This window comes from Spodoptera frugiperda, chromosome 23, assembly GCF_023101765.2.
Source record: "Spodoptera frugiperda isolate SF20-4 chromosome 23, AGI-APGP_CSIRO_Sfru_2.0, whole genome shotgun sequence".
NCBI classification, from domain to species: Eukaryota; Metazoa; Arthropoda; class Insecta; order Lepidoptera; family Noctuidae; genus Spodoptera; species Spodoptera frugiperda.
In genome coordinates, this window is record NC_064234.1 from 11,191,424 (window position 1) to 11,205,429 (window position 14,006).

The 14,006-nt window shown below is 35.2% G+C and overlaps 1 protein-coding gene across 1 annotated transcript; it reads right to left on the bottom strand.

Moving 5' to 3' along the window:
• Positions 1-930: 930 nt before the first annotated feature.
• On the bottom strand, positions 931-12,972 carry LOC118266781 (uncharacterized). Its single transcript, XM_050702947.1, has 10 exons — positions 12,816-12,972; positions 9,762-10,004; positions 9,201-9,374; positions 8,501-8,646; positions 7,612-7,767; positions 4,448-4,550; positions 3,822-4,058; positions 3,097-3,270; positions 2,044-2,198; positions 931-1,272 (listed from the first exon to the last, which is right to left on the bottom strand). Exons 1-10 carry the CDS (start codon positions 12,909-12,911, stop codon positions 1,122-1,124), a joined length of 1,635 nt encoding a protein of 544 aa, XP_050558904.1. The 5' UTR covers positions 12,912-12,972; the 3' UTR covers positions 931-1,121.
• Positions 12,973-14,006: the final 1,034 nt, after the last annotated feature.

Below are 14,006 nucleotides of genomic sequence, written 5' to 3' on the forward strand. Positions count from 1 at the left end.
TGTTTTTTTGTTTTATTTCCGTACGTTTAACGGGTCGCTTCATATCTCAGAGAATATGCGTATTATCGGTCGCGTAATGCCAGAACAGATACCTAAATGTATAGAAACACACTTGACCGTTCACACCCAAACGATGATACGTTTATGCGACCGAAAATATGCTCGACGTATTTTGCTTCAGATATGAAACGACCCTAAATATATTACCACATCTTTATACCTGTAGGGATAGAAAGGAGTGCATTTCTTTATTAAATAGCGTTCTAATCTAAGCAAGAATGTGTATGCCACCTGTCAATAATCTCGTTTAACTTAAACGAGCCCAATAATAAAATCGATCACAATTATGAAAAAATTAAGAACAGCGTCTCCCACTCTGTTAACTAACAAATGTTAATTATTTTTGTTCCAACTTGTTGATGTTGTATCGAATTTGCATATGATTTAATATTCATTCGAACTGTTTAAACATGACCGACGAACAATTTGCTGCTATTCCAATAAACCTTGACCAAGTTTGTGGAATACAATTTAATAACCTAGACATTTAGATGGTCAAATGTCACATTTTTTTTGTATGACATAATGCTACGTAGCGAAGGCGCAATGGCGAGAAACAACGCGACTTTACGAGGTAGCGATAAAGTTACAAGAGAGAACTCCGATTGGACACGAAACTAGTCGAGCATCCCCTATAATTGTATACTTATATACCTCAATTTAAGGCCGCCTATCCGCATCTATCACATACTATAACGCCAGAAATATAGCAAATTAATAATCGTAAATGAAACGTAGGCCTATTGAATAAATCGCTAAATTCCTTTTGGCTTTTATACTTTATTATAACTTTAATTAGTTAATTTCTTATAACTTTCTTATATTATAAAATAATTACTTATATTATAAAATCATTTGAAAGCCAAGATGTCAGTTTAAAGTCTGTAAATATTTATTGGACTTAAAAAGGGCGAAAGTATACATTCCATTTTCATAATAATAAAGTAGAGACTACCCTACAAAATAATATTTAAATCACAATAATTATTCTTATATCTATAATAACCTTATATACGTATATAGATTAAGGAATAGCCATTATTTCAAGTATAGTTAGGGATTTAACTAAAGACTCCTTGGCTCATAATCTCGTATCCTTTGGAAACGTTGTCGGTGATATCCTCAGCAGGCCTGTCTGATGTGATCAGCCAGGTGCTGGCGCTCGCTCCATGTTTGTAAGCATGGACCAGCCCGTCCACTGCTGATTGTATCCTGGAACAATTGAGAAATTTAAGTTCATATACTATTGGTGTGCTATCAGTGAGGTTTCTGTTCGGTCAAGTACCATTTTTGTGCTATGAGAGAGGCTGTTGTTTAGCAGTGAGCAGGAAAATACTGATGATGAAGTTCAAATATGTTGCATAAACTAAGTTGATATTTGTTTATTTATACTAGTACAATTCTTCGAGACAGACGTAAAGGAAACATTTATAAGTATACGTAACAATCGTTGCAAGCTACTAGCATATCTAAGCCTCACTTATCAAAAGTAACTTGAAGAATCAACTTTTTTTTATTATTGCCAAAAAGTGTTTAAGAAAATAATGTAATAATAAGTCAGATGCAGACGGTCGGTACGTCTGTACCTATAATTTTATGTACAATACAGACAAAACAACAAAAATAAGAGGAACAAATAATAGGTCATACATCATTATGTCTTTTTCGTCTCACTTTTTGTTCCATGTCTTGGTTAAAACCTTATATTATAACCGAAAAAACAAAAATGATGGATGTAAACAAACCAATTTTGCTATTAAATTGCCATGTCACGTCAATTATGAAATTTTTCCTACAAAATGTGACCTCTAGTCAAAAAAACTTATGCATTTTCCTTATTATTTGATTTATAATAAGTTTATTTGCATTAATAGCCATGAATAAGTCTAGTCTCAAGAATGTGTTGATAATTTAAAACGTTTTTGGGTATCCCAAATGACCTCAGTAGATTTTGGCAATGTTCTAGTTTATCATATTACTTACGTTTGCATCGGTAAAACTCCTAAACTCTTGGCAAGTAGTTCATCAGTTTCTTTGTCAAAACCTCCCATTTTTGAAGCACTGAATAAACTGGTGTCAGTGCATCCAAAACATATTGTGAGTACTCGTACTCCGGATCGTGTGCAATGTGGCTCTTTCTGAAATGGAAAATGCAACGTAACTAGGTTAACGTAAAGTAGGAATTACCTTGGCATAGGTAAATAACATCTTTGTGCCCTTACTCTAAGTTCCTAATAAAAAATCTGTGTGTAGTTATATTATCTATATATTAATACGTGATGCAAAAACTTTCGGAACCTTTTTACGAAAATTGCGCGGACGTAGGAGCATAAAATTTGGTACACTTATAGTTTATGTGAAGGAGAAGTGAAAAATGCTAATATTTTTCAAAAATAATGCTTATAAAGTACATTAAATCAATAAATAAAACATTACACACACTACCATGCATAGCATCGTATTTGACAAAATGTCAAAATTGACAGACATTGCGATGATATTCTAACGTCTCATATGAATAGAGTTTTATAAAAGAGTTTGTTTGAGTTTGAGTCAAATAAAAATTATCCTTGAACGTATGTTAAGTGGTATTGTAAATTAAATCGTATATGGTCGAATTTCGACCACTAGGCGACCACTAGTAACATTAAAACAACAAACAGGTTCAAGTTGGCTAAAACTACACCACATTTTCAATCAACAGTAGTAGTAGCCAAGTTGCAAATTCAAGTTATGTGGAGATTTTCATCGTTATCTTTATGTCACTTTGTCAACAAATGTAACTCACATTCATTATTTGTTTCTAAGATCCCCAAGATAACAAAATACACTAAACAGATCGTATATATTGTGTTTGAATAGGCTTTAGTTTAACAGTGGACTTTTCCCGAATCATGATGTGGTGTTGATACAGTTTAACACGATTTACTTAAGTTACATGTGTCTTTGATTCTCTTGATCTTGCCATCAGGATCACCTGACTAACGGATCACCGTTACTTCGTTCGCCTAACCCATAAAAACTGAAAAAACTTACTCCAAGACAATTGCTGAACTGCAGCACTGCACTCTTCGTAGCAGTATACACTGGGAGAAGATGTGCTTGGAACAATCCCACTATCGAAGAAATATTTATGATCGTGCCACCTTTGCCACCCTGGTCTTCACGCATTAAGTCGAATGCTTTGAAAGAACTTTTTATTAGGGCAGTCTGGAAGAAAAATGATAAAATAATTTACAACAATGAAAATTTTTATACCTAATAAGAATATTAGAGTAACAAAGTTAGTATACCTTTAATATTAGGTATTATAGAATCGAAATACCTACACAAACAGGAAAATATTACAGGTTTCTATAGGTCATTTATTGGATATAATATGTCAAAAAGTGTGTCAAGTACCTAAATAAATATGAATTTTACCTTGTCATGTTGCATAGCTATTATTTTACCCAGAATTTTAATTTGTCACATACCTGTGACAGCTCAACCATAATTTGTTGGTAGCAGCTGCCCAGGCATGACAACCTGACCTAGTCAAAGGATTATTCGGAATCAATGGAAAAATAATAAACCCTGTATTTTCATTACTCACAAATGGATTAAGTAAGATAAAGTACCTAATAAATATTATGAATCCTACTAAACGAATTGAATAATCTCCACGGTTCACTCACGAGGAAACCTCGACTAGTTTCAAGTAACATCGGGACTCTTATTCATATTTTCAATGGAAATAAAAGTGTTTACGAAATACTTACCACATTCACATCAATCTCTTTCAAATACGCATTAGGTCTGTCATTCATAATGCCAGCACAGTTAATGACAACATCAATATACTCGACGTCATTAAGTACTCTATCATAGACTGCATCTAAGTCATTCGATGTGACGTCACATTTATAAAACTTGATTTTGTCGTTCCCATACTTTTCTGCTAGTTCCTCTTCTAAAGCCGTGCCATTCTTAACATCGACGTCTAGGGCTGCTACATGCTGGAAAGAAAATTACATATGTATAAGATTTATTTATTACTGACTTCTGCGTACGACTTGGTTAAATCTTGGCACGCGCAATTCCACTTTTTCCCGATAATATAAAATCCTAATATATAAAATCTTTGGATAAATATATTTTATATCCGTCTCCCGCTTCTAAATTACCTTCCCACCAATTTTTAGCTAAATTGAGAGAGAGAAATGGAGATAGTTATTAAAAAAGTAGATTAAAAAGAGTGTGTACCAAAAATCAATTCAGTCTATCATCAGGAAAGGAGTAAAATACTAGTTGCTTGTGACTCAAACTAGTAAAGTTAAATAAAACCTTTTCTTAAAAAAAGTAGTTCCAATCTAATAACACTAAGAAAATATAGTCTTTTACTTACTTTTGCTCCTTCTTCCAAAAATGCCTTTACAATCGCGGCGCCAATGCCCGCAGCAGCACCGGTGATGAAAAATACTTTATCCCTCACTTCAAACATTCTCTGAATTTAACGATATTCCAATTTAACGATACACGACCTCTGAATGTCACGATGACGTCTATTCTATGCGGCAGACACCCTAATAACTGCTGTGAAAAGCATATATTATCTTAGAAATTTTATACAGAAATTATCATTCTTTCACGTGTAGGTATACAAATATTTGACAAAAGAATCGTTAAATAGAGATTCCTAAAGTGTTTCTTAATTGTATTTAATTAACTGAATGATAATATCGTGTTGTTGGCATTCTTAATTTTATTGCAATATAGATAACCAATTGTTTTAATTAAGAAAAAAATAAAATGGAACACACAAATTATCACGACACAATACTTACTAAAGCACTAATAATTTAATTAATTCACACAATCGCTTGAAACTGTGTCAGTAATTAATATAATTCTATTTAAATTAATTTATGTTGCACAAAAGTCAGCCGTATCACACCGAGTCAAGAGTTATTCTGAATCAAAACAAAAATGTACTTGTTGGAAACTTCATTCGCTCTTGGATGTTACCTTATACAGACAGACGGTATACATCGAGAACAAGTTAGAGCTACTTCACATAAACCTTCACAAATCGCAGCGAATTATTCTACGTCTATTTTTATGCAGTATACTGTATAATTTATGGGCTAACGTCTGAATAGTTTTTACCTACTAATAAAATGCGAATCGTAATGTAAATAATTGTCAAGGCTGTACATTATTTATTTGTCGTTGCCGATGTAAGATACTCGACAACTATTTTAATTGTCTATAGTATTCGTTTTGTTTGATTAGAAATAAAAATCAAATTAGTAAAATTACGCACTTTTACGCCAAATTGAGTCCGTCAGTCAGGCTGTCTGTATTAGTGACAGTGAAACCATGTTTTTTGCCTATTCATAATACACAAACAACGGTCAATTAATGTATTTAGAATAATTTTCAAGTTTTATTGTTCAAATCTGTATATCAATTACAACAAAATGTTTAAGAATATCGAGTTTCAGAGAAAAAGTCGCTTAGTTCGTAAACGATCGTGTGAAGTTGGCTTTACACGTCGATATTTTAATTCAAGGTGGCACTAATTAATCGAGGCAAAGGTAGGTCTGCGAGGCTATTCGAAGCTAATATTTTATATTTACTTATGTAATAATATACCGGCACATAGTTGAAGGGCAAAATCATTTACTAGAGTTCGAAAAAATTACAATATTTCTACAGACGTAGAACAAGAATTCATTTTATCAAGTCGTTGTCAGTAGTAAATATTTTACAGTCAGTCAATGTTTAAGTAATCTAATCTAAGGTACACGTTTTATGTAAAGTTTGATCTAATTAATTTTAATAATGTATGAGGACAAAACTAAATCAAGTTAACCTTCACACAAATTGAAGTTAAATATAATTCCGCCGGCCTCATCTAGCTATTTGAAATATTGACGTGTAAAAGTGTTCTTTTATAACCTATTTACAGAAATAAACATCATTTATCATTTAATTCAAATTTGCATAAGATAACATAACTTTACGTCTATGTCGCAGGGATAGGCGGAGGCATAATATTCATAAAGACCTTGAACTGCTTCATACTGATAAGTACTATAATTTATTCAGTAAATTATGCTAAAAATAGATGTCCAAAACAAACTCAAAGTGGGACAGCCATGCTCAACCGAAGTGATACCACGTTCTCGCAAAAAACCGACGTGAAACAACTCTTGCATTGAGTGAGTGACATTATAAGAGGCCCAATTACCCTTTTTCCCAATCCCCGATTCCCCAACAACCCTTAGGCCCAAGAGGCCCGGACAAATCATTTACCGGCTTATATCAGACAGATCGTTTACCGGCTTATATCATAAAAAAATCTCTTCAGAAAATGTAGTAAAGCATACCGTCACACATTTTAATCCTTGAAGGCCCAGGCCCAGGTGCCCCGTGCAATAGAGGATGAGCTTATTGCCATATAAAGTACCGAGCACAATTCCAGGTACCGTGGTACTACTGAAAAAATTATATTAACTTTAGGTAGGTTGGAAACTGAACCGATCAACCCAATGCCAAGCGTCGAGTTGGTCGTATGCGGTTAATGCAGCTTGCGATCTCGCCATCTTTCGACCAACGGGTCACGGTCTCTTAACTCCAGGCAATATAAAATGCGCCGAGAAATTCTTTTAAAAACAGTACAACATATAGAATTATACAAAAATATTGTCAAGAATATTTTAGTCACAATAGTTAAGTTTAGTTAGATACAAACGGAACTTCTTTCTAGTTCTCAGTCATAATATGAGCAAAACATTTCATTCTTTACATTTTATTTAAATAACTTTGTTTGAAACCCCATCTCACCTTGAATATATAAACCTATCATTATTATAAAACTGCACGTTATATTTAAAATACCTATTCCTAGTTTTGACATCGTCTCGAGCCTTGGAATTGAATAACGTAAGTATAAGAAAAATTACATAGATTTAACTAAAATGTATGTTGTGTGGTGCTGGCATAGTAGAATACACTGCATTTCCACCGTTGTCTTTGACACGGGTATCGGAAAATTCTATTCATAGACCATAAGACAGTGCAGCTGCACTTTAAGTCTTACAACATACTGCCAGGCGTGGAGAAGCTGGTGCTGCGAACTGCGTAGCGGGGCTCCGGCTCGAAAATCCGGAGTAAGGGCGGCTTTTAATCAGTAAGAGTCATTGAATGACTTATCTGCTCAAAATAAGGCTTGAAGAATACGACAAATACTCTTGAGTATAGGGTACCCATTGGCAACTAACAATCGACTGTCATGAACTATTATAATATCCTCAAGATAAATAAAAGTGACGATCGTTATCTTAGCCATCCAAAGAATGGAGAATACAATTAGGTAAGTCACGAGAAATTTAAAAAAGATGGTGCTGTATATGTGCTGTTCGGCTCACATTAACTGAATACATTAACAAATTAGGAGCCATCTTTGTTGTTTAGTTAGGGCATCTTTATTAATATCACACATTAAAAATAACACAGCAACTAAGGCATAAACATAGTACATGTCAATTTAATAGTAATCTTTCCTAGTCTATTTTTCTAATGATCGCTTCCATTTCCTCATCTGCCTTATCTAGCTGTGCAGTGACGTCCTGGGCCGGTAGACCTCCTCGTATCAACCAAATAGAAGCTGGTCCGCCCTTTTGATACATTTCAACCATACACCGGGCTGCTGCTGCAGAACTAGAAGTAAAAAAAACATTCGTTACTTTTTACGTTCTAATGTTGATGTGTAGATGTGCTATATAGCATGGTACGAAGATGTAATAGCTAAGCTGTGAAACTATGTGACCGTTTCCGATACGATACCAAGCTATGTAGCTGTGCGATGAAATTGCGCAGCTCGAGTATGCGATGTATTGATATTAGAAAAGCCCTCCATAGCACGCATCTTTCCATTTAAAAACCATAGCTTAGTGTTATTTTCCATCAGTGCTACGCTAGTGTAATTTCCCATCCTTAAAAAAAAGACTTTGTATGACAACTTTCAGTCGTCTCTTTAACATACATAATAACATACATAATTATGTACATACATGCATAACATTAATAACATCACGCCTTTAAATCCCTATTTTGTGTTAACACTACCCATACAAACAGCTAAAAGGAAATAAGTGAAGAGACGAAATTTGTCCGCATCCATTTTCACCTAAATTCTTAACGTTAATGAGATTTACTTTTTATTATCAGGTCAACCTAATAGCTTCACATGTACGTATAACTTCGTAAGAATTTTCTTTCAACTCCTAACCGTTGAGGAGTTGTACCTTCCATCATCAGCTCATTCACATGGGATGATGACTATCAGACGCAAATACTTAAACAGATCTATGAAATTGTCAAAACCGAATTACACGTGGGCGAAGCCGCGGGCGGAAAGCTAGTATACATATAAGACCTTTGCGCCACTGACCTCTGCATTGGATGACTTGCCAATACTTTTTGTGCTTTCTCATACAGGTCCTTGGTGTAGCATGTAAGTTTCTCTAGCATAGCTGTGTCTGTGACACCAATGCATGCAGCCATGACTCGCACATCAGTATTCTCACAGGGAACCCGCTAAAAAATAAAAATTAACGTCAGTACTGAAGCTTATTTCTCTAAAGTCAAAGTCGAAGACTTACAGATATTACTTGTATAATAGTAACGCAAAAAGCTGCCCAAGAGGCATAATACAGTGTTTAAAATTCTATATCTATATATCGTCACGCCTTTTATCCCCGAAGGGGTAGGCAGAGGTGCACATTATGAAACGTAATGCCACTGTACAATGTACACCCACTTCTCACAATACTTATATGTTTTAAGTCCCATGTAATAAGTGGTGAGCCTATTGCCAATTTCAGACTCCGTACTATTACTGAGAAATTTTCTAAATACCGCCCGACCCGGGAATCGAACCCGAGACCCCTTGCCCGTCGTCGCACTTGCAACACTCGGCCAACGAGACAGTCAATTTTTAAAACAATTACTAAAATTTAAATTCGCTATTTGACCCATCAATTCGTGTCATTCACCATGGGATCCTATTATTGAACTTGATCATAAGGCATAAAGTGTCGATTAGTCAAGTGACAATACTTATTATAGAAATGTTATCACCGTCTACTTACTCCAACACAAGTTGTGAAGTGCATTGCAGCGCGTTTTGATGTTGAGTAAAGAAACATAGGCGAGACCGGTATCAGTGAACCGACTGAGCACACATTGATAACAGCACCTCCTCTTCCTCCTTTATCTGTACGCATCATCTCAATAGCTTTGAGAGTCCCATTTATTAAGGCTGTCTGAAAATATAAATTAATCAATGAATTTAGTTCCTTATCACTTTAGAGAATTTTGGTTTTATGGTGGTTTTGTCACTATTTAATTTACTATGTCAAGGTGAGTTTTGGTAAAAGTCTAATTACTGTAAATGATTTATTAAAAGACAATATTAGTAATATTATCATTCATTTCCTCACGCTATACAGGGATATATCCCAATGGGATTGAGTAGGCAGAGATAATGGAACGCTTAATTGACTACGAATCTTACATATTTCTTTCGCTTCATCAACATTATCTTTGCTATGATGTAAAATTGTTTTACTCAAAAGTATTTCAGTTCTTTATTTAAATCTACACGCATTTTATGCTAAACAATTTACTTAGCGATTATGATTTATACTTACAACATTAATTTCAATCAGTTTCCGTATCCTCGCAAAACTGTCTTGTTCAGCCACTCCAGCGTTATTGACTAAAAGGTCTAGGTAACCATTATCCTTTTTAGCATCTTCTAAAGCTTTGAAGAACTGCCCATCGTCCGTGACGTCACATTTGACAAATTTTACTTTATCCTTTCCATATTTTTGTCGTAATTCGTCTTGTAGCGCGTTACCTGTCTTCTTGTCTATATCTAGTAATCTCACGTGCTGTGGAAAAGAAATTATTAAATTATTATTCTACAGTTTCAGATATTTATTATCGAATAATCAATAGCTAGCCTTTCTCCTCTCTCTCCTTTAAAAAGAAGAAGTCTTTTTTTTTCTTTTATCTATTAGCTTAGGGTTGAGTATTAGGTAATAATGAAACCATTAAAATTAATTTTATTGTACAGAATTAGTTAATATAAACCTCCGCCAATTGGAAGTCATTGAGTGCCTATTTGGAAGCAACTTGTAACCAAACGTTCCTCCAATCTTTATTAGGTCGTTGTCGTCACTAAGCCAACAGTGGCCGTCAATGGTTTATAAGATGATGATATATGGTAAGAAGCGATGAGTTTCCATTTAAATGTTATCATTAAAAATAATTTTATTTAGCAACTACACTTTGAGGTTTTGTTTATTTCTTATCTGCTTTTTTGTCTTTTTTTATCGGAAATGCTTATTGACTGTCCTAGTCGTGGAGACGACGGTTCCGGACTCTTATCGGCTAAAACCACCTCTCCTCAGCCTGTGGCCTCGACCAGACTCGCCTCTGCGTATTCACCGTATCTCATGGTAGGCTACCCTTTCCTCAAGAAGCGCGTACACTACCTACTCCCATCCTTACAGCGGACGTCTGACTGCCCTAGTCAGCCACCTGCGGGCCTCTCCTATGTAGGTCGAAGATCGATTTATTATCTGCTGCTTTCTACATAGCTACATGTTTTCCTAATCTATATCTACTTTTATCGGTAGAATCTGATTGTTTTCTGATTGTGAATATTTGTTTGATCATGCAACTATGGGATTTGGTTGCATTTAAAGTCAATTTATTTGGCATAACATTTTAAGCTCAGCTACTAGCCTCGATCAAAATACGAGTACTAGAGTTTAAAATCTTGTCTGACGGTATATGAGACACAATAGAAAATACATTGTGTCTCGCGTAGATCTGCGGTCCAACATACAACATGTTAATAAACAAAAAAAAAATGTTGATTTAGGTAAATTAATATTCGCAAATAACTTAGGTAATTATTTAATTGATACCAATCAAGATGTTGATCAACTGATTAGAAAATTTGAAATTGACGTCAGTTTTTCAGTGTTATTGTTAGCCAAAAATGTGATTAGATATTATTCAATCGCATACAAAGAAGATTTGAAACACAGCATAATAAAGCAGATAAGATCTTTTGGCTGTTTTGAAAACGAGTGAATGTAATATTAAAATATAGGATGCTATAATATTTGTAAGTATACAGGTCTACTTTTCTACTGTTTCACAAGTTATGAAAAGGAAGAGTGCCATAGGCAATATACACCGAGGGATGCGCACTACTAAAAAGCACAACAGTACCCTTAGTACGAGTTTGCTTTACCTCTAACGAGATCGAAACTCGAATCTGTTTGGTTCGTTAATTTACGCCGGCCAATCAGAGCGCCGAACCCGCTCTTGTTTCGTTTTCGTTCAACGTAAAGCTTCATTTGATTTTGACTATAAACCATAGTACATAGTTATGATTTTTTGGAAAATGTGGTGTCGGTTATGATTGTAGTTCACTAACTGACCTAATAAGCGATAATGTGGCTGACAATGAAGCACGCCTACCTATTTTTAAGTTTAGTGGTCTATTTCACTTGAGACTTCAAAAAGAGTTTTGAAGATAGGTACTCAAATTGTACTCTTCTAGAAACACAGACTCTGACCACTAGCTTTCTGTTCTGTTTTATCTTTACGCATTATACCTAAACTTTTTAAATATTTTTATTTAAAAAGTGAACTTTTTATGAACATAGTACACAATTTAGCCCCTAGTCTTGATTTTATCGCAAACAGATAGATCATTAGGTGTTTGTTTTCTAATATTTAATTGTTTTCTGAGGGTCTAAGGGTCGGCGCAAATGGGTCACCGACAGCTACTGATGGCTAGCGACAGTCACTTATCAATAGTTTGAACAAACTTTCCGTATTTGAGTCCATCGAAGACTGTGCAGCAGAGCATAATGTGTAGCGATTTCCGAACATCAGTGGCTTTTTTTATCGGTCAAGCCCGCCACAACCTCCCATACCGCTGCAACTCCTGTAAGCCAGGATCTACAGTAGATACAAACATGAAAACCCCGAACACTAAAGTCGTCCGGCGCGTCCCAGAGAAATGAATGACTGTCTTGGATCCCGCAACGAAAAAAATCAGAAGATGTTATTAGAGGAGAAGAAAAAGAAATAAAAGATAGTTTCCACTTCCCTCGGTGGCTGTCGATTGGTTCTGATACTGTTACAAAAGTGTCCGAAGCGTGCGCCAGCCCACGGTGGTTGTACTCGGTGCTGCGTTTGCGCCAAACCTAAACTGTCCCCTGATCCGGAGCTGCGGAATGCCTAGCCTACCGGGGCTCCGGCTCGAAAAGCAGGAGTAGGAACGGAGTAAAAGTCTGACACTACCATTTGCCTCGCCCATGGCGGGAGAAGTAATTGGATGATTTTTCCCCCTCAAAAAAAGCCTAAACTAGACAGTTTAGGCTTCTTAATATACCTATACAGACGTTTAGGTATCCTAACATAATATTTATTTATTTAAATGATAACAAAGCAACCCTCGAGGAGAAAACTCGAGGGAAAGAAAGTTTGTGAGTCTGTGTCTATGCCTGTTACTCAATCACGTCAAAACCACTGAACGGATCCGGATAAAACTTGGAATAGCGTGCAGAGGGTAGTTTATGGTTTGGAATTAAAACACAGGCTATTTTTTATCCTACGGGGACGCTGACGAAGCCGCGTGTTGATGCTAGGCTACTATAAAAAGTAAATAATCTTACCTTAACACCTTCCTCAAGAATTTCTCTAACAAAACTAGCCCCGATGCCATTGGATGCCCCCGTCACAACAGCTACTTTGTCCTTCAAGTCGTACATGATCACTCCGATGCTCACTCGATAGTAACTAACAATTCACGTACACATTTCATCAAGATATATGTATACATGTATTTATTATCATAAGTAGGTACATATCAACATGTTTGATTTAAGTAGGCACCTATCTATTTTGGTAGGTTTAATGTCGTGGACATATCGAAGAATTAATCATTTCGCCATGTGACCGGTGAGGATTTCACAATTTGAAACAACAGGTAAGTTTAACGTAAACATTTAAAAAAATGAATTCAACCTCGTTTTTTAAGCCGATTATTTATAAGCCGAAAAAAAACCTAAGTGCAACATATACTTTTCAGAAAACTACATCAAAATCAGTTCAGCCAATTACGAGATAATTGTGGACAAACAAACATACATACGTTACAGGTTTAAATAAAAACCTCATTCTTTTTTTTAAGTTGATTTTAAATTTACTGCCCAACAGTATCATGATGTGGCATGTATTTTTAAAAGCAGGCTTCTCCTACTCTTCGAACACCGTTCCAACGAACAGGGTTGATTTTAGTCAGCAAAAGTCTGACACTCCCTCGCCTCACCCGAAGCGGGAGAAGTCATTGGATGATTTTCCCTCATAAAAAATGTGACATGGCACATTTCGAAATGATCATTCCTACGAACTGGCTGGGACATTGACATTAATGAGTCAATAAGCCTAGTACGTAGTTACGTACACAGCATTTTTATATTATTATTCGAATGTAGAAATATTTGAAGACGTCAATAACTATTGAATTATTAAGTTGTCGCATTTTAGTAAGTAGGTACTGTCTCTTCCAGTATTTGTGCAATTAATTGGTAATTAGCTAAGAAAATACTTAATAGACAGGGACAATGAAACGCTAGATGGCACAGGTACCTATTTAGTTCTGCTTCTTACAATGAATACTTCAATATCTATAAATATTGATTCAAATAAAAGTTGGCACCTAATTGGAAATTTTAAAAAAAACTTAATTATCTACATACATGTAGTTATTAAACACGAAGGTACTATTTAAGAAAGCAAATTCTCTGAGCAACTCATAGCATAGAGCAAATGTGATAAAATGCGCAAAAAATATGTTTAGGCGC

Bases quoted from the DNA above. Each gene is read 5' to 3' on its own strand.
- LOC118266781 (XM_050702947.1), bottom strand. From the start codon at position 12,911: ATGTACGACTTGAAGGACAAAGTAGCTGTTGTGACGGGGGCATCCAAT. The intron at 10,005-12,815 runs GTAAGATTATTT...TCTTTTCCACAG, and splicing joins TTCTTGAGGAAGGTGTTAAG to CACGTGAGATTACTAGATAT. The intron at 1,273-2,043 runs GTAAGTAATATG...CAATTGTTCCAG, and splicing joins GGAGTTTTACCGATGCAAAC to GATACAATCAGCAGTGGACG.